The sequence below is a fragment of the Dothidotthia symphoricarpi genome (genome assembly GCF_010015815.1).
Source record: "Dothidotthia symphoricarpi CBS 119687 unplaced genomic scaffold P153scaffold_22, whole genome shotgun sequence".
NCBI classification, from domain to species: domain Eukaryota; kingdom Fungi; phylum Ascomycota; class Dothideomycetes; order Pleosporales; family Dothidotthiaceae; genus Dothidotthia; species Dothidotthia symphoricarpi.
The window spans coordinates 544,448-570,619 of NW_022985029.1; the positions used below are offsets into that span (position 1 = coordinate 544,448).

A 26,172-nucleotide genomic window follows, 5' to 3' on the forward strand; every position below is an offset into this window, starting at 1 on the left:
CAATGCATCTCGCCATCCCCACACTCGCAAGCCTCGCAGCTCTCGCCAGCGCCGTAAACTTCACAGGCGACATCCTGAACGGCATCCCGGTTATCCACGACCTCAATCTCGCGGACGTGCCGCCACGAAGCGTAACAAAATACTATCTGCGCGCAGGCGAACTCAATGGCGGACATCCCGTGCATATTCCTGTTTTCGTAGCGCGCGGGACGCCCGAGAGTTTGACGAGCGGGAAGAAGCTGTCGCTTTCGGGGTCGATTCATGGGGATGAGCTGAATCCTGTGAGGGTTGTGCAGAGGATTTTTAAGCAGCTTGAGGGTGAGGTGGGGACGCTTAATGGGACGGGTATGTGCTGTTTTTTCGCATTCTGTGTGATGGGTGGGTTGCTGATGGGCGGGTAGTTATTGGACTTCCGACGGTCAATCCAATGGGGATTTATCTCAATCAGCGGAACTACTTCACGGCGGGCGCGACGGGTTTCCTGACGAATGTTAACCGGGTCTTTCCTGGTACCGCCGCGGAAGAGGGGGGGAGTGGACCGCAGCTGCTGGCGTATAATATCTGGAACTACCTCTGGGGCAACACATCGCAAGTCGATGTAGGTATTGATCTTCGTAAGCCCACCACCCACCCACCCAAGTAAACAAACAAGCAAGCACTCACACCCCCCAGACACACCCAGCTCAGGCGGCGAAACCTCCCTCTGGTGCTACGCCGACTTCCGCGCCCCCTACGTCTCGCGCCTAGCCAAACTGCTCCAACCCGACACACTCAAGATCGACGTCGGCGAGCCCGGCTCCATAGAAACCACCTTCGTAACCCACGGCATCCCCTCCATAACCGTAGAGATGGGGCAAGCCAAAGTCTGGAACACAAGCCTGATCGACCGCGCCGTCGCGTTCATAAACCGCGTCATGCTCGACCTGCACATCGCGCCGTCCAATGCAACTGTCGAGCCGGACCTGAGCAATGTGTATATTGCTAATACGTTGCATGATACGACGACGCGGTTTGGCGGGTTTGTCGAGCGGCTGGTGGGTGTTGATGAGGTTGTGGTCAAGGGCCAGGCTATTGCTAATGTGCTGAATCCGTTTGGGGATGTGCTGGAGACGCTGTATTCGCCCGCGGATGGGCGCATGTTTCAGAGTCCCAGGGATCCGAGTATTGAGCCCGGGGGTAGCGTGGGGCAGATTGCGTATAATTCTACGGATGTGGAGTGTGTGGATGGGTGTATTTTGTCGGCGAGTGGGGGGAGGCGGTGAAGAAGTCACAGTGTCTGGGAGGGTGGATGTGTTGTGCAGAATACATGATTGTAGATGTGAGTTTTGTTTCTGTTTACATGGGAGATTGTCGTCTTTTACATTACGTGGTCTACTTTTGAATGTCTGGATTCGATATCTTTACTACACATTCATACTGACCTAGAATCACTGTTGTCATGTTACTTTTGCTCATTTCAACTCATTTCAAAATAAGACAAAACAGAGCAGTGAAAGCACAATGCGCCTCCTCCCTTCCTTCCCAACCACGCAACTCACCACCAAATCCAACTCATTGTGCCGCCTATTTCACTTCACTCTACCAGCATCCCTCCCATCTATACCCCCTCACTATGCACACCCCGAAACATCCCCTCCCATAAAATACATTAATCCTCCTCGCCCGGAAATACTCAAACAACCCCATCAACTCCAATATCACAAAACCACAACCATGCCCCTAACCAACACCCCAACACCACCGCCCACCCCCCTCCCCTCTCCCCCACCTCTCATCCCCATCCCCCCAGGAATCCCCACCCTCTCAGCCCACGCCTCCCTCCTCTGGCTCCCCCCCACCGCCCCTCGCCCCTCCCACGCCCTCACCTCCCACGCCATCTTCACCGCCACAGCCACCCCCGATAGACCGGCCTGGCACCCCACCGGCTCCCAGCCCAACACCCCCCTTGAGTTCGCAAAAGGCATCCCGCTCGCAAAGGAGGAGCTACAGGCGCGTGTGCTGCCGCTTAGACAGGTGGTGGCGAAGTACAATGTTGTCGTTGTTAAGGAGAAGACTGAGGAGGAGAAGGAGAGGGAAGCGGAGCAGAGGAGCAGGGGGGATGTTTTTTTGAAACTGCTGTAGGGGAGGGGAGACGGTGTTTTTGAGTTTTGAAGAGTTTGTTTGGGAATGGCGTTTTTGGTGTTTATGGGTGTTCTTATGCTATGCTTGGTTTATCACTTTTGTAAGGCATGATTGATTCGTGGTATTATACTTAACCCATAGTAACATTGCTCATCTTATCGTTTCAGCTTCCCCAACGAAGGGTTTACAGACTTGTTGTTTGGCTTGAAGATCAGACATTCCGAAGCAATGTTTGTCCTGCCAGCTCTTGTGCATGCTCATTCAATTCCGAGGTAGGACAGGTGTTGCTATGATAAATCAGAACTGCACGTTCAGAGAAAGGGGTCTTCTACTGTAAAGGTTAGAATTGGGGACTACTCACGTATGTTGATAGTGTAGTTTTCGTGATATGTTCGTTCGACTTTTCGAGCTCTAGAGCATTCATCGTATTTGTTGATATGGATAAAATCAGACTATCCGATGTTGGGGAAGAGTACAAAATATGTATCCTCAGCGCTAGACTTACATTGTATCCTGGCCACAACTTCCAGTTTCTACGAAGGAACTCCATGGCTGTATAATTGGATACAAACATTTTCACGGTTTTCACAGAGCCAGTCATATTTCTTTGGTATACAGTGTAAGATCGAAGTTCTTTGGCTATGTATCGAACAGTCATGTTCTGTTGCACAGAGTAATCTGAAAGTCCTTCGCCGGATATTGACAGTCCTTCATTCATGAATGTTTGTCATCGTGATATCATTCCTCCAGTTCGTCACGCCCACACATCTGCACATCACCGTCATCTTTTTCCCCTCCTACTCCTTTTCTTCTTTGAAATGTGGCTTGGGGAGATCTTGGAGCCGAGAGTTGAGCTCATGGAGCTGTTTGGTGAGAGCTTCGTCGGGGTCGCTGGAACGATTCGTCTCCCTCTCCTGCTTGACCTTGATGAGAAGCTCTGTCATTTCTTCATAGATTTTGGTGTTCGCTATGATGGCCTCGCATCCCTCGTACTCGGCAAGGCGAGCACTGAGGCGGAGCAACTCCTTTTGCCTAGCTAGAATGGCCATGACTGATTCTACCAGAGCCACCTCGGTTGGGCATGCCCTGGCCCTACGGCGACGTCGGAAGGCTTGGAAGGCTTCGATGAGCTCTTCATCGTCGGTCCAGTCCTCCATAATGACTGTGTCATCGGCTGCCGCAGGCTCTCCCTTGTCCTTGCTCTTGTTGTCGAAGGTAGAAGCGTCAGGCATGTCGTGAGCTGCTTTGCCCTTGCCCTTGTCATTGCCGTTGTCGTTGTCGTTGTCGTTGAAGGTAGAATTCATTCTGTAATGGTAAGCTTGTTGTCTCATTTTCGTTCAATGCAACATACATTTGAGCAGGTAGTGGGTTGATCGGGAGAGTCGTCGAGGTGAGGGAGCAGTTGACAGAGAGGGGCAGCAACGGCAATTTCTACCTTCATGTATCCGTCGGTTTCAAACTAGTGGTTCGCTAAACAAACCGCAGTGAAAGAAGGTATGATGAAGCACGCGAAATGATGGAAACACAAGATCACGTCGCACTACCATATCATGGTATCTCCCAGTGATATCTCGAAGCGCAAACAAGAGTTTCTCAGCCCCAGGAATGCTCCAGCCTCCAGCGAAGGAGCTGACTGAGAACGAGCGTGAGCGGGAAAGCCGTGCTACTTTACGGTGAAAGCTTGCGCACGGGATCACTATATAACAGTGCCTGACCTGTCGTTTGCTGTCTTGCCGCACCTCCACACCGCTCAACCGCCATAATGGACGACAACCAACCAACAGCTCCTGACGACTATAATGACGAGCAGCCACCAGCCCCTCAAGATAAAGGCAAAGCGAGAGCCGTCGACGACAAGATGCCCACCCAGGACGCCGCGGAAAATGCCACCAATACCCAAGGCAGCGGCAGCTACATTCCATTCGAACCCAAGCTCTACATGACGGAGGCGGAGGAGAAGGCATATCGCCACCCACTTGATAGGCCTAGTCTCAAGCCCATTCGCAAGGAACAGAAGCGAATAGAGAAGAGGCTGGCCGATATGCACGACAGACAGATGATTATTGGATCATTGACGCCATGCCTTACTGAGGCTGACGAGGTGCTCGAGCTGACCAAGCACATCCAGCCCCTGCCGAAGCAAACCCCCAAACGCCCTCACTCCAGCGGCCAAGACGGATCAGAATCGAAGAAGTTCTCATCGCCACGCAAGTCCGAGGACAGCGACATGTCTAGGGCTGTTCTCCCGTCTGCTCTGTTTCGCCCGCCGGGTTCATCTGGCCCGCGGTATCTTCCTCCCCTACGTGGACGAGCTCGCTTTCCGGACCTATCTACTCTATCTGGTCCTTCTCGTGTGACTGGCTCCCTGACGACACCAGTGCCAGCGTGTCCTGTGCAGACCGCCACCAGCCAACAGTTGGATCTTCAGCAGATTGTCCGATCGGATCCTGGTGCATCGACAGTCGACCAGCTCCCCACAGCACCCGAGCCTCGCGATTGACCGCTCGGCCCCCCCCACGAAGCACGAGCAGGGAGTTGAACATCAAGGGTCAGTAAATTGGCGGAAGGGACTTGACGTTTATGGTCGTGAAGCATGTACTGTCTCTAAATATTGATGACTGTCTCTAAATAATAATGTATACCTGGATTGGAGTCACAATTTCTACCCTTTTTTGTGACTGTGGTCCTCTTTAGCTTGTCTAAATCTACAGAAGGCCAAGAACTTTCGCGCAATCGCACCCATGGACTGTATCAAGGAGTATTTTCCAGAGCACTACGAGGAGTTCGAGAAGTATGAGAGGTACGCGGCGGAGAAGTTGCGAGGACGGCGCGAGTAGATGATGTGCTTCTCGGTGGGGTGTTAACAACGAAATGACTGCTACAGTCAGAGCAAGTGAGGCGTATACCGGAGATAGCTGAGGGACATGAGCTCCACACCAACTTTGTATGTAGTTGCCACAGGGTTAAAAGAATTTGCCCCAACTTGCGTTCCATGCATATCAGTGACGTGCTAACCCTACAACAACTATCGCAGTCAGAGTACCTGAGGAGTATACCGGTGATAGCTGATGTATGTAATTGTCACAAAAACTTTGTATGTAGTTGTCTAGGGGCTGGAAAACTTCACTTGAAACTACCTTCACGAGCGCCGCACATGTTGAGCGGTGTCGTCACATGGGAAACAGCAAGAACTAAAGAAATCATGGTTCGTCTATGTGTGCTGCACTACTATACAGGATGACATGCTGCGCGGCCTTGGATATCTTGCTTGTCGACTATGTCCATCGATTCTGTGTGAAACGACAGGCATGTCTGTCAACGACGTCGTATCCGTGAGCCATCATGTCCATCAACCATGTCCGTCAACCATTGTGTTCGTCAGTCGCCGTATCCGCGAACCGCCGTATCCATCACCGACTCACAATCCCGCAAGCCTCTTCAGCTCCAAAGTCTGCTTCTGAACCTTCTGAAAAGCTTCGTAAGCCTCCGCTTGATAGCTCTCAACATCAAGTGCCCTCATCGCGCTAGGCTCTTGTTTGTCCCCTAGCATCCGCAGAGCCTGATCGTACCGAGAATAATCCTTGTTAAGACGCTCGGCCATCTTCAAGCACAACTCCATCACCCAGGCGTCGATTTCGTGGGCGTTTGCATGTCCGTATTCCAAGGTGGTGGAGTCCACGAGTTTGAGCTCGCGTAGCTCTTCTTTGGCGTACAGATGCTGAGAAAGTAAGATTAGACGGAACGACAAACTTTCGCTCACATCGATGATGAGCTTGTTGTAGTTCTCGTGCAAACTGCTCACTTCATCCTCGTGCTGCCGCGCCACATCCTCCCGCTGGGCGGTCACTTGCTCGTTGAACCAGTGCATGAACTCTGCGTGTTGTTGAAGGTCTTCCGTGGTCCATTCGAGCGTGATCTGGGGCAACTCGGGCATAGTTGGAACCGTCGTCTGCGAGACTGCCACCAACGTCTTTGAGACTACCATTGGCATCTTGTTCGTATGGTCGATGAGAGACTGAATCCGGCCTTCGACGTGGCGACGCTCTGATGTGAGAATGTTGCGAAGCCCGTTAGAGCGGTTTCTCGTCCAAATGTCACAGGTCTCGAAGGTAGGCTTCGGCCAGACCGTTGTGTTGCCAGTGGCACGGAATGCATCATGTGCGAATTGTTCCAGCGTGCAGAGGAGCAGCTGCACGCGTTTCGTCTCAGCGATGCTCCATTTCTCGGAGAGCTCCCTGAAATGAAGGCCACACCAGGATATTATGACATCCACGCCGTCGATGGGTTGCGGACACCTCATTTTCGTCGAGTCGAGGCCCATGTCCCGGTACAGCTCCACCAGAGACACATACACAGCCGTTAGAAATTCTCTCAAGTCCCTCCTGGAATCTGCGAGCTGGGTTCGGATTTGCGTCATAGCCGCTTCCTTGGACTGGAGTTTGTTGCTCATGCTGACAGGCAAGGTATTGTAGAACGCCATAGCGACCAGTACCAGATCACCAGATAGCTCTGGCCAGTCGCGTACCGGAATCTCGCACTGGATGAACATGTCCCGGAAAACGGCAGTCGTGCGGACGACAAGGTCGTTGAGAGCCGTCTTTGATGCCTCAGACGCCTTTTTCAGCTCGTCCATGGCTTTCTCGACGTTCTGGAGCTGCAATACTATCCAATCGCAGACATTAGTCGACTCGATATCAGCATACCTCGAAAGCTGTAACTTTGGCTGCCACCGAGCCTCCGGACTCACACTTTCCATCAGTGTGTTCAGCTGCGCGAGCACGGCGCCCATGAACTTGTTGAATTGAGCAACGTTTGCCGTCTCCTGGCTGGCGAGAGCCTTGCGCACGTCGTCCAAGCGCGCATCGAAAAACATCCCAGTGTCCACTACGGAATCCTCGATGATGTTGCTGTCCTGTGGGAGGTTGTCCATGGGGACGCCAGTAACTTTGCACACGCTGTCGACAAACTCCCTGCCCAGCCTACAAACGTTTTTGAGCACAACCTCCTTGTTCAGATTGGCATTGTTGCTGGTTTGAGTCTCCAAGATGGCCGCATTCTGACGTCTCAGTGTCATCACCTCGGTCGATATGGTACTGATATATGCGGCCAGGAGCGGTTCCACTGTCTGACTGGTGTTCAAATCCAGGTCTAGTGTCTGAGCGGAGGCTTGCAAGGCTGCAACAAGCCTCGCGGTCAGCTGGTCGTGCTGTTCTGTTGTGTCACTATGCTCCTTATCGCACCCTCCGGAGTCGTGTGTCGCCATGTTGATCTGATAGATGTGTTTGCGCAGTTTTGGTTCACCGGAGACGCCTGTGTTGAGATGTCGAGAAGAAGTGTTTGATAGGAACTCGGATCTGTGTGTCGAGACTGATCGTCCAACTGTCAAGACTATCGGTGACGTAAATGTGTGTTTGCAGTGGAATGAAGTGGATGAGGTGGGGTAAAGAGAGGTGCGCAGAAAAACAACGGGGGCGTTTGCATTTGAACTCGGCGGGGCGCCAAGGTGTGTGCAGTGAAAGGGCTCCCTAGACCTGTATGCTTGATAACGGGCACCTCCTCATTCACTTATGAGGTTCTAGATGGGCAATGTAACTTGAGAACAGGCAAAATCCTATTTTGGACTTCCGCAGCCAAGAGTGTGGAATTGTCCGCTTTACAGTGCGATTAAAGGTCCACTTCGTTCTTTCACTGCGGGTCTAGCGATCCTGATCGCACCTTGACCGCTACGGAGTTGATTGGCCTTGGGGATATAAAAGCACCACCCGCCCCTCCTCGCTGCTCTTCCCTGTAACACTGACACTACATCTCACAACGAGCGACAAAAAGTCTTCAAAGGAGCGCACCATGAACGGTCCGGAAACGAAGCTGAGGCGCTCGATGGCGGATGGGCCTGGGTAAGTGCTCCTTGATCGAACGCTATACAGTGTCAATACTGATATGACCAGCTTTTGGTCGACTATCATTACTGTCCTTGTCGGCGAAGACGAAGAGGTGAAGAAGTTCTTAGTACACCAAGATCAGCTCACGATAAGCTCCGAGTTCTTCAAGAAAGCGCTGAGTGGTGACTGGGAGGAGAGCTCTACCCGGACCGTCCAGCTACCTGAGACAGATGTCACGGCGTTCGGTATATACGTCAAATGGCTCTATAGCGGGAAGTTCTACATCATGGAAGACAACGACAAGAGCGACAAGGATGAGGATGATCTCATTCCTGATCATGAGCTGGATAAGTGGCATAGTTGCTATGTACTGGGCAGTTTCCTCCAAGATCTGGACTTCAAGGACGCATTGATCGACATGCTCATTGAGAAGGCTCGGTTAGAACTCGCCTTCTCTATACATCTAGTTGAGTCGGTGTATGATTTCTCTTTAGCAACTTCCCCTCATCGAGAACTGGTTGTACACGCTGTCGCACATGTTTGGCCCAATCCTTTCTTTCAAATAAAAGTTTTGAAAGAGCAGCCCGCAGAGTTCTTGGCGGATCTCCTGGTTTACATTGGTCCGCCGGCGAAACTACGTATATTCCAAGCGCAGAGCGTCAACGACTTCTTCAAGGATCTGAAGCCCTGCAGGTATCACGAGCATACTCTGAACAACAGTCCCTGTTACAAGACGAAGAAGAGGTTCTTCGCCTGAGCATCTCGACCACTGTAAGTTGTACACCCCCACCCATGAGCGCACTATACTAACTGCTCAGCACCCAGACCACGGCGACCCACACATGGGCACACACTTTCCCACTTCAGTCCCTCCACCTACCCACCTGCTACACGACGACTAGCAACCGCAGCACGCCGCGGGGTTTGTCCTCAGCGTAGCCTATACATGCACACCAGCCGAGTTAGCTAGAGATAGACCAATACACATGCATTCCCATCATCCTATGCTTCGTGCAATCATCCCACCCCCAACACCACCCCTCCCTATAGAATACGCTGAACCGACCATCTTCTCTTCTCAACACAATCCTAGAAGAGTAGTTGACAAACACATTTACTGGCTATTTATCAATCACTTCCCACTTCGTCAACGTCCTCTCACACATGCGCCAGCAGGAACCCACTCCATGATCTCCTTACTACCTTCAGTTGATCGAAAAACGAGGAACTAAGATGCAGCTAAATCTTGCAACAGCTCAACAACTACAAGCAAAATCAGCGTAGAAGTCTTATACCTGAATATCTAGCAGTATATGCCTAACAGACACCATCTCAAATTCAAGAGCGTAGTTTTGCAAGAACGCAGCTGACTTCCCGCCAGTGCACTTGACCGAGAGCTACTGCATCACATATACTTGCAGTCCCGCCGATAACCCCCACATCAGCACTCGAAGACGGGCACTCACGACATCACAATGCAAAGACAACACAATGCATATCAATCTGCATTAAGGGCCACCGCCTAACTCAACAAACAAACTCGATAGTCGTACAAAACGCCCTACAAATGACCAACGTGGGTGAAGAAAACGGATATCTAACTTCTCCTGGCAAAGGCCCTCTTGGACCCGCCTTACAAGACTTTTGGTGCTACATGACTTCTTCGGAGACGTGCTGTGCTGTGCTGTGCTGTGCGTGCTGAGGGTGTGAGGGTGGCTGGATGCACACGGGGTGGGATGGGGTATTGGGGCCGGGGCGGTGGTTCCTGTCATCGCGATAATCGTGCTCGGGGGGCTCGGGGTCGGGGCGTCGGGTCTGGGTCGTGTGGGCGAGGATAGTCGGAACGGGCATAGGCTGGCCGTGAGACGAAACACATCGCCATCGTCTTTCCTCACTGAATTCGACAACGGCCCAGAAGCGACTTCTTCCAGAATGCCTAATCACGAGAAGGAGTGATACTACCCAGATCATGCGGGAGGGACGAGGTTTGGGCGGGCAGACGCAAGTTCGGTCTCGACGGCGTTCTTGCGGGTAATCCTGGGCTTTGGGGGTGGGTGGGAGCTGCGGGCTTCTCCTTTAGTCAAGGGCTAGAGCAGACTTTTCACGGAGATCAAGTCTAGCATGTTGACCAACCCACAGCTCGAACTCACCAAGCTGGGGGAGGGGAGGATTATGGCGTTCAGGCCATCACACCTTGATTGCCACCTGGTGGTCGTCAGTGCCGTGACATATAGTAGGAGTAGAATGATCGACCGTTGATGGTATCGACGTTTGAAGAGAACCTAAGAAAAGGATTGTTCGTACCGACTTGGCGCTTGATCTGTTCGCGAGCCCACCGGCCGGTGTCGCGCGTGCGGCCGCTGAACTCCTGGTTCGCTCGGGCCTCTCTTGCCATCGCAGTAAGGAACTCAGGACGGAAGTGATCCCTGAATTCACCATTGGGAAACGCGTCCGCGAGATCACTGGGAAAAGTTAGTAAGCATCGAACCGATCAAACCCAACCACGACTTACCCGATGACACCGCATGCAGATCGAAGAAGACCTTCAGTTCGGTTGCTGTCCGACTGAATGGTACGGAGAAGCTCAAAGATTGATTCCACGTATGGGATCATGAGATCGGCTATGATTGTGAGCATTCATTTGAATAAAGCAGACGGGGGAGAACTCACTCTTGCCACTCGCCTTCATAGCGTTGATGCAACCGTCCCATGCATCGACAATACCCTCCCGCAGCGACGTGATGTAGTCCATCATCTCGTAGTTGTTCTCGGTAGTCAGGGTCACTTGGCCAGCCTGCTGAAGCACTGTGGCGACAACAGGGAGATATGTCTCGAAGGAACCGTGGATGGCGTGAGCAATGTCACCAAAGCATTGCAGGATAGCTGGCTTGAGCTGGTTGCCAAGAGCAGGGCTCTGTTGATACGCGTTAGTGTTCGATAATGCAACACCTCGTTCTGTTGTAGGACTTACGCGGAGATTGTTGAGGAGAGAGTTCATGAAAGCATCACAGTAAGGCTGGACGTTCTCGCCCAACGATCGAGTGATATCAGCAACCAACCCAATTGCCATGGAGCAAAGACCAGGCTCCTCCTGGTTGTTGAGGGCGTTGTACAGGAAAGGCGAGAAAGCCTCCATGTATTTCTGGAAATCATCCTCGAGCGCGGTAGCAATGGATCCAATGGCGGCAAAGACGGTGTCTGGGACGCTGGACTTTGGTGGTAGAGAGGACAGAGTACCGAGCAGAATCTGCATGATGCGATCCGACTGAGGCCTCACGTCGCCTTCTAGACGCTGAACAATAGACATGACGACGCTGGCCAAGCTGGTCTGCATTTCCTCGAGAGTAAGTTTATCTTCGACGCTGACAACCTGTTGCTGCAGGCCGATGGACTTCTCTAAGCGTTCAAGAATGACGTTGGCCAGCTCGTTGACGAGAGGAACACTGTCGCCAGCAGCGTTGTTCACAAAGGAGTTGAGCACTTCATAAGCTGCAGTCCTCAGCTGGTTGTCTGCATCACCGCGTTCAGTGACCTGCAAGAGCTGCTGCACGCTTTGCGCAAAGTGTGGCGACAGCGGGTTGCTCGAGCATCCCGGCTCTCCTGCAAATTGGTCGGCCAAGTTCATCAGCGACCAGCAGCAAGACGCGGCCATCTTGGGGCTACTGGACAGGCCGTTGAATAATGCTCCAATCAAGGGCGGGAGGTGCTGTTGTGCATCTAGAGCACTCGGGACAGCCTCGCAAATGCGGCCCAGAGCGTACGCTGCCGAGTCCTTGACGTGGATGCTCTGGTCATCCATCATCCCAATAAGCGTGGGCAAGGCTTGCTTGACGATGGGATCCAAGACAGACTCCTCAGGGCCTTCCATGATGGCGCCGAACGCGGAAACGGACGCGTCTCGGTAGTGCCAGTCTTCCGAGCGGATGTACTTCTCGATAAAAGCGAGCACCGGAGGCATGACGCCTGCGCCAACGCACTGAGCCCACAGCTGCAGACATTGGTATGCAGCGCGAGCCGTGTTGTACTCGTTGTCGTCAGCATCCTCGTCTTGCTTGGCAAGCAGCTCCAGCAGTACCGGGACGACCTCCTGTGTGGCGACCCGAGCAAAGTTAAAGTATTCCCTCAGTTCAGTGGAACCCTCAGCATGAGCCTGTCGACGTGTCAGCTTTTCTCGCGGGAAGTTTACCGTCTGCAGGAGTCACGTGTCACATACCTGTGTGTTGTCATCTTCAATTGCGATTTCCTCCTCGCAAACAGTGCACCAGAACTCAACGGCAAGCTTGGCAACGTCCTCTTCCTCACTCTTCATGCCTTGAATGGTAAGCCCAAAGAGAGCCTTCTCCATGTAGAACCGCATCTTGTCATAGTAAAGACCCATGATGCGGTTCAGGGTTCCGTATGCGCCTTGCTGGATGCGGCTGTCATCCGCTTGTGTAGCCTCGCAGATGACTTGCATGATGTAGTTGCGCTCGCCCTCGTTGTCAAAGTTCGATCGCACAAACTCGATCGAGTCGCTGAGCGCGTTGATGGCTGCAACGCGGACGTCGTTGTTCGTCTCCTCTTTGCGAGCCCCCTGGACGACCGCGGTCAAGATGGCGTTCGAGTGGTGTGCCAGCGCCTCCCTCAGCTCCACGTCGTCTGTGTCGCAAACAAAGCCGATTGTAATGAGCGAAGCCTGCTTCTGGCTGTCGTTGCCCTGTCCAACGCTCTCCACCAGTGTGGGCATGAGCTCCGGCCATTGGTTGCGGGGTAACTCGATGGCAGCGACGGAGGCGATGAACTGGGCGGCGGACTGCCCTACACCCCTTGCTGGTGTGGACAGTGTGCGGAGGGCCATGGCCTTGACTTCCTGCTTGATCTGGGGTTCCAAGCCAAGCCATCGCTCCTGAACCTGACGTAACCGGGCGTACTCGCGTGCGGTGAAGGCATTCTTGAGCGCCAACGCGGCGGCTGTCCGGATCTGAGCCTGTGCCTGCTCATTTGCGAGCTCGCCACCGAGGACTTGCAAGTATTGTGACTAAAATGAAACGGGCCTGTCAGTGCCATGTTTCGGTGAGGCACACGTAGGCTGCTGCCGCGGGGAGACTTACAAAGTTGGAGTCGGCGGCCTGTGTGAGCTGCTGCTCGGCACTCGTGCGGATGTTGACATCTGAGACAGTTAGTCGAGGCTGGGTATGCCCAGGAACGTGGAAAAAGCAACATACCAGGGGAGAAAGTCCCCTCCAACACCTGGTTGATATCCATGATTGCGGAGGGTGCTTCAAAGACTTAAAGAGGGGTATTCGGCGGTGGAGCGAGTAAAGGTGCCGCAGAGGCAGGTGAGGCAGGAGTAGTTGCGGCGAGAAGGAAGAAGTCAGAGGCTTGTGGTGGGTGCTCGTAGGTTGAAGCGAAAGTAGTCAAAGGCAGGGCCAAACTACCAATTGCACGTGTTTTCTCTGTTTCGATCGGACGGATAGTGGGGCACAGCGCCGATTTTGGAGAAGGAGTCTGTTGTGCAGCGCAAAAGCGTGTCAGCAAGACAAACACAAACAGCTTGCTCGAGCAAGATACGTGCGGTCAAGGCTGACGGGAATTTCTAGTCGCTTCCAGGCGCCGTTGTGGACAGTTCACACAGCTCGAGGGAGGCGCTCCTTAACGCCCTGGCAACCGCATTGGCTCGCTTGGGACGTGCTTTCCACCCCAGATCGCCCCCACGCAGCGCAGCCCTGCGCCAGGTACATGTCACGATTCTGTTGGCCTGCCTATTACACGGCCTCAGATCGAGACATCTCATCTCCAGGCCGTCGTGGATCGCAAGCGGCCGCCTGCTGCACGGTCAATCACCGCTCAGCCATTGGACAACGTGTCTGGCAGACGGGCCGCTAGGCTGCCACGTCGAGCTCAAGGTGGAAGCAGTGGAGAAAAAGAACATGGTGATGATCGTAGGTAGTATGTACAGATGCTAGCAATCCAACCGCACCCCAAACTGCACCAAACGCCAAGTACGCAGATCGCTCTTGTCATGTAAACCTCCTCCCCGCCCTCGGGTCTTCGGCCTCCTGCTTCCTCCAGTCCCGCATCTCCTTCGTGCCCATGGATCCCAGCCCTCCCTCGCCCCTCCTCTCCCATCCGCCCAGTCTCACGACCAGTCCCGTTGCGTTGTCTGCGCCCTCGCTCCCGGTCGATGTCTCTACCGCAAAGCTGACGAGGTCTCTTGCACCCTGTTCTGGCGTCCTGGCTTCTTTCACGACATCGACAATCTCCTGGTCTGAGAGATGACCGGACACGCCGTCGGAACAGAGAACCACGAACGAGTACTCGGCAGGCGAGAGCTCAATGCGACGGACCTCGGGCTCGGCAGAGACGCCGACACGCTTTGATGCCATGTCGCCAAATGCGCGTGTGTTGGCGAGGCCAGAGATACGTTCCTCGCCAAACGAGTCGGTCACGAAGGCGCCGGCGTAGCGACGAAGACGAGTAGCCTCTTCAGGTAGAGATGGGTGGTGATTGGATGTCAGGGGTACGGCAAGTCCGGTAGCGGTATCGCAGAGGAGGATGCGAGTGTCACCGACGTGCGCGGTGATGAGGGAGGATGGGGAGGAAGGATGCCAGTATGGCGAAGGCGTTGGTGTAGAGATGAGGGCAATGCTGCACGTGCTTCCACCCAGGAAGCGCTTTGGACCACCGATTTGGTGGGTTGTGCGTGAAGGGTGTCCTAGGATGTCATCATCGTTGAGAGCTTTGTCTGCGCGGACGGCGTCTTCCTCCTGCTTGCCAACCTGAGCGGCAACAAAGTCGTAGTCTGCTTTGAGGAAGGCGTATTGGAGGACTGTCTCGATGCCGATACCTGTTGTCGCATCGTCGGAGGCAGATTCATCGCCTGTGACACCTTCGTCGGTGGGATGGCCCTGACCACCCGCCGACTTGGAGAAGTACTCTGGTTTGAATCGCCTGAAGTACCCGCCTACCAGCTCCTTCCAATCCCTGACCACTTGCCGCTCCAGATCTACCGCCTTTTGTATGCTCTGTGATTGCTTGATATGTGGGTCGCTGTCTACCGGCTTTCCAGCAGTCTTGGAACCTCCAGGCGGGAGTTGTTCTTCGCTCCCTGATTTTGGCGGTTTCAATGGTTCTACGCCAGGCGGGGTATGCGTCTCGATAGCGTTCAGGCTGTCCTTGTCTTTCTGCCTGCGAATTTTGCTGGAGGCGTCGTTGGGATCGTCCATGCTGGTCGGCCGGTTGGGCGTTTGCTTTGGCAGGCTGCTCTCCAGTTCAAACAGCTGGGATGCATCCTCCAAGTACTTGTGCAGCTCCTCTCTCAGGAAGCCTGAGCACTCGGCGCCTCCATGTCCATCGAAGACGCCAAAATAGAAGACCTGGGGGTCTCCGCTGGCACTATCCGCCGGCGTGACCGCGTTCGCAAACTCGCCTTTGCTGTTCCTCGTCAAGGACGTGGGACGCCGCTTAGCGAAGGCGGGGACTTCAATGGTGCCTGCTTGGAAGGCGTCCTCGTTGTAGGGCCGGGTTCCTCGTGACAGCATGACTCCAAAGTGGTGCTTCGCCCTCTTCAATGGTATCCGCACCACGGTCATCTCACGCGACGCGCCCACGACTGCCGCGGGCGACCTGCTCGATCCTTGCAGCGTGTAGGGCGTGCTCTGATCGCGCGGCAGCCTGTGATGCGCTCCATTTTGCGGTCCCGAGTCTGGATGCAGCGAGGTGGAGGGGAGATGGGTGATGAAGTACTCGTGGAAGTAGCGACGCTGGCGGGCGGATTGCCCTACGGATGAGGGGAAGTGGTTCGCGGATGAGGGCCTCGACGCGTGGATGCAGGCGACGCAGGCGATGGAGGCAGTTGGAGGCCTCTGGCTAGCTCTAGGGATACGGACTGACGGTTTCCACATGCTGTCCCTGGCCGCAAAGGACGCATCGCGTTGTGGAGAAGGGAATTATGTCATGTTGGGGCCGAGGGATGCTCGGGGGTAAGGCCTTGGTTCCGCTGTTCCTGAACCTCGTCACCGGCCATCCTAGCACGATACACGAAGACTTCAAACGCACTGCACCAAGGCTTACCACAGATGTTCACAGAAATTGCACATATGACACAAAAAGTCATCATAGTCGTTGTATAGACTTTTGGTCTTCAACGAATGAACGTCCCCCGCTAAGACCGTCTATAAAGTATATCTAAACTTATGGCATTACGCATACAGAACTCATGCCTCATCTGCGAGTTACGACCCGCTATGTTGCGCGTGGATAATGTCATATTCAAGGAGTAGGTCTCGCACTCCGAGTAGATGGACGTCTTCCGAGAAACGGCCATCACGGATGTGAGAGTAATCGTGACATTTGGCTCTGCGTGCCGGGGTCAAGCATGGGGCCTACGCGCGAAGCTTTTCGCGACTGGTACACTCCGACTTTGTCGCGGACGTCTACTGCCATTTTGCGAAACAGCGGACGCCAGATAGCGACGGAGGCGGCGATGATCCCCGTACCTGGCTCGGCGGTGGCCCAGATGGTGACTTTGACAGACGCAGCGGAAAGAGCGCCACCGCCGATTAGCAGGCCCTCAAGGTAGAAGAGGCGGAAGATGCTGGCTACGCTGCCAATCGCGCCGAGACCCATGACGATACTGACGGAGATCTTGGCTCGACGGTCAATGTCGCTGTCGATGAGGATCGCGATGGGGATCAGGACGAAGGTCCAGTCTGCAACGATGTTCAGGATGCCGTAGACGTAGCCGCTAGTGAGGAGGAGGGCTTTTGGGAGACAGCGATCCGCTTGCATGAAGCTGTCTGCTAGGCGTGCGGGATTGCCGCATTGGAGTATGGTGATAGAGACGTAGAACAACCCATAAATGGCCGATATGCCGAGGATGGCATGGAAGATAGCAGTCTGCCATCGCTTGGTCAAGACGCGAAGGAAGAAGAGGCCAAGAGAGATCTTGAGGGTAGTGGTGGTCAAGATGTAGAAGATTTCGGCTAGTTGGACGTACTGCGTTCGGTGAGTAATGGCCCCAGCTTCAGAATAGGTAGTAAGACGTACCATGAGGCTCACGCGAAGGTCCTTTTTGTGGAACAATTCTCCATCAGCGCTGCGAAAAGTGATCACGAAGATGATAGCGCAGTAAACATTAAACAACACCTACACTTGTGAGTTTGAGTTCGTGTACAAGCAATACACAACATACCAGAGTAACAACCATAGCCGCGTCGTCCCAACCAGGAGATTTCGTTATTTTGAATCTGACCCATAGTCGCAGAGCTACCGCTATCCACGACAAGAGCACAAGTACTATGATAAGAACGAAGACGATTTTGCCCAACAGAACCAGCTCTTGAACGTTTACACTTGCCATACCGCCAGTTTTAGAAGATTACAATGACTAAAAAGAAAGAAGACACCTCAAAAACATGGGGCGCATCGTGGGTGTTAAGAAGTTTAAGACGGAACCAGAGATGCCCGAACGATCACTCCGGGGCATACCCTGACGCACGTGGCAAATAGTCTCGAAATCGATGGTAGCGGATGCTGGAGCGTGACGAATCGTATTGATTGGCTTGTTTGTCCGGCAGGGACTTGGATAGTTCTGTGTGAGCACCCCAGGCGTTTGATGTCTTCGGTTGGATTGTATCCCGGTAACGCGCCCATGAAAACAGTAAGACATGACGGTCCCTGTATACGTAGGCGATCGCAGAACTAGTCATGAGATACTTCGAGCCACGTTTCGGGGACTTACTGTCCAGAAAAGGATGATCCCAGCGTACCAAGACAGTAAAATCTGGAGAGCGCATCCCAGTCACCCAAGTACGAAGCGGCAGACAGCATAGACTTGAGAGTATTCATGTTCATCCGGTGGCTCGATAGAATGCATTCCTCTTCAGCACGTTTAGTCTGGACAACACGACTAGCCATCAGAACACACTTGTTCTCTGGTGCTGTAGAAGATGACGAGTCTGGAAACGTGATGAGCCGGAGGGGGAAACAACAGCCTCACAACTTTCTAACAGATAGACTTGAGAGTGATATTCTTTGAGACACTAGAACTTTGCAGGCTGGTCCAAAAACAGAAGGGAGGGGTCGCTCGGTACACATCCGAAGGCTGTGGTGTTTCGCGATGCATTCGAACCATGTTTCAAGAACCCATCGACCACACCAAACACGGAATACCGCAATTAGTCGCCGAAGGTTCGTGTTTGGGCGGCATTGACTAGGAATGACCCGAAAAAGTATATTGCTGAGGCGGAAACTCGAGTTGTAGGGCTGGATGTCGAGGAGTGGATAGAGTTGGAAGACGGAAGATCGGCGTTTCGGATTAAAGTACCCCCGTTCCTAGCGCCAGGAAAAAACTCCTCGAATTGTATTCGACAAGACCACTGTCTACAAAGCAACACCACTCGCGCCAACTGTGTTTCAACAGCCTTTGTGCATTCCCTGCTCTCGCAATTCATCCATCATGTACCACGCGCTGCACAGCCGGTTCTGGATAAAAAGCTCAATCAGTCGCTCTTTCTGAGGCACTCTACGCCATGACACCGAATTACCTCGTCTGGTCAATTGCCTTTCAGCCACGTGCTGATTTGTAGCATACAGCTATATATCCATACTCACCAGCGTAGGTTCCAACTTCTTCGAAGTAGCACTATGCCTTCGATGAAATCCAATCACCGTCCCATGAGGTATGTATTCACCCATTTTTCTTTCCCCTATTTCATGATGATATCAGCAAAACTCACAGACCTGTTCCGAGATAAACATCATGTGGATAACCTTGCTCAAATTCTGATCGCGACCCTTTAATTGCTTCTCATCCTATCCAGTTCGTACTCCGGACATCAAGGCTGACTTGCTCAAACAGATACAAACTCCTCATTGCGGCTTGGTCTCGTTAAGTAGTGTACGGCTTAGTAGCTGGGACTTGTAGAACTATTCACCAAATACTACGACTGCCTTTCATTGCTTCTCTACTCAACCACACAGCGTGTTATTGAGTATTTGGGGCGAGTAGGTCCGATTGTTATAACACTCTTTATCCACGAGTACGGACAATGCCGAGTCCTGGTGATTGGTTGTTCTTTCTTGTCTGCCTCGGAAACTCAGCACAATGCCATTAGCCTCGAAGCCCACCGTTTACTTTTCTTTGTCTTGTCTCCATGATCTGGTCCTTCACTGTGCTTGATGAAAGAGTGTTGTACACTCCCATATATACATGACACGCACCTATGCAGTTCACTACCCTAACAAGAGTTCTACACAACGCCTACAAACATTGCATCCGCAATCCATCACGGAACAGCCTCGAGAGCTGACCATCATACAGACTTAGATGACCCTTCATCCACGCAAACTAGCCATCATCAGGATCTCGCAGCTTGCATGGAGCAATACCCGGACCTTTTTGCTCTAGAAGAGAGCATGACTAGTCAAGTTAATCCTCGAGTGGACGATGACATCGCTTTGGGCCAAATTGGTCTACCTAGTCTCTACCCCGTCGACATGGGTCCTGTTGATATGGACTCGGACTTGAGCGTATGGAACGACCTGTTCAACAACACATACGCTATCGACTCATTTGCAAATGACTATGATACACGGCAGTATCAAAACAACAATCAATCTGATCCGGAACTTTTCGCTGACTTTCTCCAACAGTGGGAGACGCCAAACAACGTCGAACCACAAGATCAAACGAGTACATGCCATCAAAGGATTGGGGATATGCAAGTTACTCCACAATACGCATTTGACCCCAGTCTACTAAACTATCCATCTGAAGATGTCGTCCCTTTGGATAGCGCGGATACGTTCTTTGCTCAAACAGGATGTGATTCAATACCTGTGCAGCCAACGCAGACTACACCTGGGTTCGCTGCGATTCCATATGATCCTCATCTTTGGTCTTACCCACCTATCCCCTATCACGAACCCTTTGTGCGCCCCGATTCAATATATCCGGATCCTTCCGACCTTATGTACCCAACTCAACCTTATTTTGTCACTCAACCTGACCTGTTCCACGGATATGTTCCTATAAACCAGCCAAAGCAAAGTTTTGAGCTAGACCCATTTCTAGAAGACTATACTCAAAATTATACTTCCCAGCAGCAACTTCAATACGAGCACGTAGATGTTGAGCATACCTCCAAATCAAAGCCGGGACGAGATAGTACAGACTGCGATTCTGAAGAAGACGATAGGCCCATCAAGCAACCCCGTCGGCCTAAAGGCACCAACAAGAAGAACAAACCTAAGCTCACCTCCACCCACTCTGAAGAAGACTCTCGCCGCTTCTCAGCCGCCTCCTCGACGAGCTCCCTCGACAAGCCCGCGACGGTAAAAGTCTACCGCGCAGGTTGCAAGCCGCAAAAGCCCAAGGACAAATGGTGGCTGCGCATCAACAACAGCACCCAGGGCGAAACAACACGCACCGCCAAAATCGAAGAATGGAACAACGAGTACAAGTTCAAACCCCTCCCAATCGGCAACTGGGCAACAGGCAAATTTCAGTTCCAATATGCGCACAACTTTGAGTCGGAACAGCTCCAGGACACGCCCATCTCCGCGCGCAAGGTGCACGAATACATCACCAAGTACCCAAAGGACGGGAAGAAGGGGCTAGTGCTGTGGATTCAGCGCACGCCTGCGGACTCTGGGAGGCGGTACGGATCAAAGGGGCACTCGGAGTGTCTCTTCAAAAACTGCCCCAAGCGGGTAGTAGGAGGCCAAGACGGGACTATAGACGTGGGCCACTACCGCGTTGCGTTTGACGAGAAGTTCACTTTCTACGGCAAAAAGACCGATCCGTATGACTGCCCGGCCTACGCGCATCTGTACTGCATGGAGCGCTTCCTAGACTTCGAGTACATCTGCGAGGTAGCCGATGTGCGGGCGGACGTCCGATCCGACATGCCCCTCGAGCCCAACGGGAAGGCTGCGTTCTCCTTCCTGGGCAAGCCGCAGCTGCCCGTTCTCAAGAAGTTTGTCAAAGCCGCGGCTGTGGGGAAACTGCGCGACACGACGGAGTTTAGGGAGTATCCGCGACATGAGGAGTATGCGCCTGGGAGTCGTAAGCTGCATGATCATACGCTGGTGTATCATATGAGTACGGCGAGTTGGGATACGAAGACGAGGAGCTTGAAGAAACAGTTTCTGCAGCGCACTTTGACGCCTAATCAGCAGGGTGTTAATCGGGGGGATCTGGAGATGGCGATGGTGGATAAGAAGGTTAGGAAGAGGGGGAAGGGCAAGAAGAGAAAGAGCGCGGGGAAGGAGGCGAGTCTTATGGAGCTGTACGAGGAGTGCGATCCGGAGATCACGCGTAGGATGTCTTTGTTGAAGCGGGAGCTGGCTGACATCCTGGCGGAGGAAGCAGCAGAGGATGCAGACGAGACGGCGGGCAACGGGAGGAAGAGACCAAAGCAAAAGAAAAGGAAGCCGACTGAGGACGACGAAGAGGATTACGCCTATGCAGATGGAGACGGTTCACCAGGCAAGAGACAACGCACACGTCACCCCCTCGATGACCAGCAGCTACGAGTGCTGGACACCCACTCAGGCTCTGTTCTCTCCCTCTCTCCCCCGTGCCACGACGACCAGTGCTGCCCGCCCGCTAACCTCTCTCTCCTCGACCCGCAATTGGACTGGCTCCCCACTGGCCCCACCCCCGTCTTCCCCGAGCTCAGCATCGACGACTTCCCCAAACCCGAAACCCAGGTCCCCTCTCTAAGCGATCCCGAGGTGCAGAAACTATTCGCCCTGCAACGACGCCAGAGTAATGCAGGGCTGGCGCCGAGCGGGGGCATCATGAAGAGCCCCAGTCACGGGACGAAGGAGCCCAAACACGCTGGCTTCGAGAGGCAACCGGTCAGCGGGCAGAAAGAGTATCGCGTCGATGATCCGCCGAGAGTAGTGTCGGGGGCTACGGGCGAGCGTAGGAGTGCGCGGATTGCTGCGAAGCAGGGAGGGAGCTGAGTGGTTGTAGGAGTTGTCTGTTGGGACGATGTAAAGGACCAGTGTAGCGAATTGACATGTCCTGTTCTGTGTAGAAATAAGTATGGATGATGCTGGGTTCAATAAATCCAAATTTTAAGTTTACTGCGCTCGACTATGCGGTACGGTCCACCGCCGTCAGCCTGATATGTCAATCCCACGTAGTCACCCCAAAACCAAATGTGGTACTCCGCTTTGGTAACATCCAGCTTCCTGCCATGCCCCATTTTACTACATTTCAACAGGAACGCGCCTTCTTTCCAGGCAAACGGAATCCCAATGTTGAGGACACTTGCGTAGACTGCGCGATCAAACAGGGTGTCGGACGCGTAGTCTAGGATCATTTCCTGCAGTTCGAGAGGGACGCTTAGGGTGTCGAAGTGTGTGCGCAGGGGATATGCGTGTGCGTGTATGGCGTTGAGAAGCCATCGCACGCCGGTCTCTGATGGGGGTGTAGTGCCGTCGAAGAAGGGGATGACGGGTGTGCATGAGATGGTGTCTAAGGTCTTGCAGAAATATTGTATCTCACGGATGGATGTTACGATGTAGTGAATTTTGCGTACTTTGGGAGCATTGTGATGGGCGCTAGAACTAATATAATTACCATCGTAGTCGTAGTACGACATGTCACTATCATAGTCGTAACTATCATGGTTGCGAGGGTCAGTTGTGGCCGCGCTGGTGAAGTGCTCGTGGACGAGTGACGCGGCTTGATCCATGCGCTCTGTGAAGAGGATCTGCGTTGCGCCTAGGCTTACGGTGGGAACGACCTGCGGGCTGGGCCAGGTCCGCCAGCGGAGGAGATTGCGCGGTTCAGCCTGGCCAAGGTACGGGTGCAGATGGATGTTCAGTGGCACGATCCTCATGGTTGTGAAGTTCAGTGTGAAGCAGCTGAGCAGCCCCATTGCGATTTGCTGCAGACCGCAACGCTCGATTGTATAGTTCGCTTCACGCCAGTTGCGCTCATAGTCTGTGGCCATGCGGTATGTTAAGTCGAAGAGCTGCTGTGGGATCACGTTGCGCGGCGCTGCAGCCAAGGAAGAGGCTGTTTGGGTTCGCATGATGGGAAGCTGCATTGGGGTGTATGGCTGGAACAGTCGTAGCAGTCGTGATGGGCGGATTTCATGGTATATGAACTGGTACGTAAGGTGTCGGCCATCCTGGTCAAAGAAGACGCGGTCCTGATCAAAATCAATGGTCCACACAGGAGGAGAATCGCCCTTCAGAGCTGCATCGCGGCCGCGAAGGACTGGCGCGGGCCGATCATAATAAGACTCGGATCTTCCTTCCAGAATACCGTGGGCTTCAGAATATGCAGCGTCTAGCTTGGTGAGTCTAATGCCTTGGGACGCCTCGTAAGCTGCGGTACCTTTGTCGGGGTAATCAAGAACGTGCGCCAGCAACTCTTCGTCTCGTTTGTCATTGCCATGCCTTCCATAGACATATTGAGCACCTTAGGGTGTTAGATGGTCCTTCACATGAGCTGGAAGGAAGCTGCACCCCGATGGATCAGCACCCATATCCTATCAAACCCAAAGAGCCGGTCGCCTGGGCCGACAAAGACTCGTGCACCGTGAAGGACCGTCGGAACCGTAGTCATGCTGTCCGTCCGTCCAGTAGTTAGTCGGCCGCGTGACGAGTGTGGAGAGGTTGGGTGTTGGTGGGACGTGCAGGGCGCTAGATCTCTCTGGCAACGCGATACCCACTTTTAAACACAACGGAGCGGTGAAAGACAACGCATACATGCATCAATAGCCCAACCCCAGCCTTCGTCCAAGTCAAATCGCACGGGATCCCTGACCTACTATCTTTTCTTTTGCACCCGTTCACTCGAGAGAACCATTGAACCGTGAGACGCACGCGTTGAGTATTGTTACGCGAGCGATCATCTGTTCCACCATGGCCTCCATCCACGACGCTACGCCGTTTGCCATCTACGAGGATGTAGAGGATGAGGAGCCGCTCTCGCCGTCTGACATGTTCGAGGGGGAGATGTCGGAGATCTCGCTCTCCCGCGCAGACAACTCGATACCCCACATCGAGATCGACCAGGAGCAGGAGTCTGAGCCCGAACCATATCGAAGCTCATATACCGCTCGGAGACCGCAGGGTCGCACATCGGGTGTAACGCACTATAGCTTCGTCTCGGCCCTGCCGTCTGAGAGCTCCATTACCTCCAAGCCCATCTCGCCAGCCATTGAAGCAAGCGAGGCAAGATACACACCGCGAAAGGAGCGAGCACGGTTCCGGAATTCGGAGTCGGTGCGAGGACTCCAGATGAACTCCCCGCCCCTCCTGCCTGCGTACGAGAGCTCCCGGGAGCGGGTCAGAAACTCGTACAAGGCGGCTACACCAAGCAGGACCGGGAGACCGGAGACGCCTGCCTCGAGGCGGTCGGCGTCACACAGGGGAAGCGTGCGCGACCACAATAGCCCGCGGCCACCGCCCACACCCCAGCAGGCTCCCCTCGTGCTGCTGCACGTGACAATCCTGCCCATGCAGGTCCCCTTCTCGCACGACATGATGAACAGAGTCATGCCGGGGTGGCTGGTGGAGAACTACAGGCTGCTCGAAGAGAAGCTGCAAGACATCATCCTCATGCGACGCGGCCTGCTGATTCCACATCCAAGAGACGAGTACGAACTGCTGGAGGAGCGGATACTGGAGAGCCTGGAGCTGAAGATACCGCGTCTGCTCAAGTGCGGGCACTTTGTTGCGCCGGTCGAAGACTCCGACTCGGAAACCGAGGAGGACGTGCGAAGCGTTAGCGACGCAGGCACCGGCCGTGGCAGCTGCATGAGCGGCGGCACCATGACCGACGAGCACGAATGCAAGGAGGATGCGAGAGACGCCAGCATGTGCGCCGACTGCCACCGCCAACTGAAGAAGCCAGGCCGAGGCGTTGGCGCCGGCACACGGAAATGGGACATCAAGATCTACGCCGCAAACGGCCTGATGCGCTCCGAGGCCTGGGGCGCGGCATGGAGTGAGATGGAGCGATGTGACGTGGAGATCTCGCCCTGGTATCCCGAGTCGGTGAGGAAGACGCTGGAGCGAAGAGTGCGGGAAGAGCAAGAGGCCGACAAGTGCAAGCTCATGTACGCCGCAGAAGTGCAGCGCAGGATCGAGGAAGACGCCATCGCCCAGAAACAATTAGCAGAGCAAGCAGCAGAGAAGAAGCTCCTAGACGACGCAGCCCAGCAAAAGCACGCCGAGGAGAAGGCAGAAGAGGAGAAGCGACGGTACGAGGAAGCCCTAGAAGAGAAGATCGAAGAAGCCAAGGAGTCGCTCCGTCTCGAGCTCGAGGCCCAGGCCGCCATGGAGGCAGACTTGATCGCCGAGCGCCTCCGCGCGATGGAAAAAGCCCTGCAAGATCAAATGAAGGCCGCACCAGACGCAGCGTCGACGGATGCCGAGTCGTCGCCTCAGCAGGACAGCCGTGCTTATTCCCGCCACCCTCGCACAGCTACGATCCCGCTCGGCACGCTGCTGAAAAACTACATCTTAGCCCTCGTACGCGATCCGAGGAACTTTGTCATTCTGCTCCTCACTACGTCGCTGGTCGGCATGACAATGAACCTCAACCTGGCGCCGCTGCTCCAGCTTCCGACCCCCGACATGGTCGATATGGTTGATGTGGTGGTTGATACGCCGAGCGAGGAGATGCTGCTAGGTTCCTCCGCCTCGGTGGTGGTCACAACGACAGCGACCACTACAGCAACAGCATTCGCAACCGTCACTTTCACCGAGACTGCCACGCTAGCCGCAGCGACGACAAGCTCGCAGACCGTGGTCGAGGAGATGGTCGCCACTGCGTCAGCAATGGCAGCAGACGAGGAACACATCATCTCGATCGACACCACCGCAGAAACCAAGGGCCCCTCTCTCTTGCCCTTGTCCTTGCCAGAATCCCACATCCACGCCCTGGATATGTGTCCCGTGGAGAACGCCCTAGTACCCCTCTGCGCATTGTAATCACGAACACCACCCCATAAATACCCTTTTCTTCTCCGTCAGTCTTTCCCTCGAGCGTTGTAGCGTTCAAGCGTTGTAGCGTTCTAGCGCGTATTCTTATCTTAGTCGTGGATGGAGGGTGCTATGGGCCCCTCTCCTTGGTTGTTGTGTGGGTGTGGTATAGTATAGTATATAGTGGATGGATGGGGGAATGGAGGGATGGGGGGAAGGGAGGAACGATATCAAT

General features: G+C 53.9%; 12 protein-coding genes across 12 annotated transcripts; 6 read left to right on the top strand and 6 right to left on the bottom strand.

The window, feature by feature from the left end:
* On the top strand, nt 1-1,476 carry P153DRAFT_350048 (uncharacterized protein; the record flags this gene model as incomplete). The annotated part of the gene is made up of 3 exons (XM_033666271.1): nt 1-345; nt 402-614; nt 673-1,476. Coding segments are annotated over 3 exons (1,148 nt in total), but the record flags the coding sequence as incomplete, so codon positions are not given.
* Nucleotides 1,477-1,713: 237 nt separating this feature from the next.
* P153DRAFT_390256 (uncharacterized protein) lies at nt 1,714-2,121 on the top strand (the record flags this gene model as incomplete). The annotated part of the gene is made up of 1 exon (XM_033670908.1): nt 1,714-2,121. One exon carries the CDS (start codon nt 1,714-1,716, stop codon nt 2,119-2,121), a length of 408 nt encoding a protein of 135 aa, XP_033519180.1.
* A 797-nt stretch (nt 2,122-2,918) lies between these two features.
* On the bottom strand, nt 2,919-3,489 carry P153DRAFT_400869 (uncharacterized protein; the record flags this gene model as incomplete). Its single annotated transcript, XM_033671860.1, has 2 exons — nt 3,473-3,489; nt 2,919-3,426 (listed from the first exon to the last, which is right to left on the bottom strand). Exon 2 carries the CDS (start codon nt 3,423-3,425, stop codon nt 2,919-2,921), a length of 507 nt encoding a protein of 168 aa, XP_033519181.1. The 5' UTR covers nt 3,426; nt 3,473-3,489.
* Nucleotides 3,490-3,883: 394 nt separating this feature from the next.
* On the top strand, nt 3,884-4,621 carry P153DRAFT_360965 (uncharacterized protein; the record flags this gene model as incomplete). The annotated part of the gene is made up of 1 exon (XM_033666949.1): nt 3,884-4,621. The coding sequence occupies one exon, from the start codon at nt 3,884-3,886 to the stop codon at nt 4,619-4,621; it is 738 nt and encodes a 245-aa protein (XP_033519182.1).
* Nucleotides 4,622-5,534: 913 nt separating this feature from the next.
* P153DRAFT_370699 (uncharacterized protein) lies at nt 5,535-6,135 on the bottom strand. The gene has a single exon (XM_033669099.1). The coding sequence runs from the start codon at nt 6,053-6,055 to the stop codon at nt 5,540-5,542; it is 516 nt and encodes a 171-aa protein (XP_033519183.1). The 5' UTR covers nt 6,056-6,135; the 3' UTR covers nt 5,535-5,539.
* A 1,830-nt stretch (nt 6,136-7,965) lies between these two features.
* Nucleotides 7,966-8,896, top strand: P153DRAFT_400871 (uncharacterized protein; the record flags this gene model as incomplete). Its single annotated transcript, XM_033671861.1, has 3 exons — nt 7,966-8,015; nt 8,067-8,771; nt 8,826-8,896. 2 exons carry the CDS (start codon nt 7,966-7,968, stop codon nt 8,755-8,757), a joined length of 741 nt encoding a protein of 246 aa, XP_033519184.1. The 3' UTR covers nt 8,758-8,771; nt 8,826-8,896.
* Nucleotides 8,897-10,075: 1,179 nt separating this feature from the next.
* P153DRAFT_127267 (ARM repeat-containing protein) lies at nt 10,076-13,589 on the bottom strand. Its single transcript, XM_033662018.1, has 8 exons — nt 13,205-13,589; nt 13,091-13,149; nt 12,214-13,017; nt 10,972-12,150; nt 10,671-10,914; nt 10,513-10,621; nt 10,254-10,462; nt 10,076-10,205 (listed from the first exon to the last, which is right to left on the bottom strand). The coding sequence occupies exons 1-8, from the start codon at nt 13,242-13,244 to the stop codon at nt 10,180-10,182; spliced, it is 2,670 nt and encodes an 889-aa protein (XP_033519185.1). The 5' UTR covers nt 13,245-13,589; the 3' UTR covers nt 10,076-10,179.
* A 65-nt stretch (nt 13,590-13,654) lies between these two features.
* P153DRAFT_370703 (protein phosphatase-like protein 2c) lies at nt 13,655-15,949 on the bottom strand. The gene has a single exon (XM_033669100.1). The coding sequence runs from the start codon at nt 15,881-15,883 to the stop codon at nt 14,000-14,002; it is 1,884 nt and encodes a 627-aa protein (XP_033519186.1). The 5' UTR covers nt 15,884-15,949; the 3' UTR covers nt 13,655-13,999.
* Nucleotides 15,950-15,975: 26 nt separating this feature from the next.
* On the bottom strand, nt 15,976-17,583 carry P153DRAFT_127296 (uncharacterized protein). The gene is made up of 3 exons (XM_033662019.1): nt 17,173-17,583; nt 17,028-17,126; nt 15,976-16,976 (listed from the first exon to the last, which is right to left on the bottom strand). Exons 1-3 carry the CDS (start codon nt 17,338-17,340, stop codon nt 16,305-16,307), a joined length of 939 nt encoding a protein of 312 aa, XP_033519187.1. The 5' UTR covers nt 17,341-17,583; the 3' UTR covers nt 15,976-16,304.
* Nucleotides 17,584-18,112: 529 nt separating this feature from the next.
* P153DRAFT_390264 (uncharacterized protein) lies at nt 18,113-21,953 on the top strand (the record flags this gene model as incomplete). Its single annotated transcript, XM_033670909.1, has 2 exons — nt 18,113-18,170; nt 19,303-21,953. The coding sequence occupies 2 exons, from the start codon at nt 18,113-18,115 to the stop codon at nt 21,951-21,953; spliced, it is 2,709 nt and encodes a 902-aa protein (XP_033519188.1).
* Nucleotides 21,954-22,002: 49 nt separating this feature from the next.
* Nucleotides 22,003-23,720, bottom strand: P153DRAFT_127388 (uncharacterized protein). Its single transcript, XM_033662020.1, has 3 exons — nt 23,472-23,720; nt 23,341-23,424; nt 22,003-23,292 (listed from the first exon to the last, which is right to left on the bottom strand). Exons 1-3 carry the CDS (start codon nt 23,569-23,571, stop codon nt 22,052-22,054), a joined length of 1,425 nt encoding a protein of 474 aa, XP_033519189.1. The 5' UTR covers nt 23,572-23,720; the 3' UTR covers nt 22,003-22,051.
* On the top strand, nt 23,705-26,126 carry P153DRAFT_370706 (uncharacterized protein). Its single transcript, XM_033669101.1, has one exon. The coding sequence runs from the start codon at nt 23,871-23,873 to the stop codon at nt 25,944-25,946; it is 2,076 nt and encodes a 691-aa protein (XP_033519190.1). The 5' UTR covers nt 23,705-23,870; the 3' UTR covers nt 25,947-26,126.
* Nucleotides 26,127-26,172: the final 46 nt, after the last annotated feature.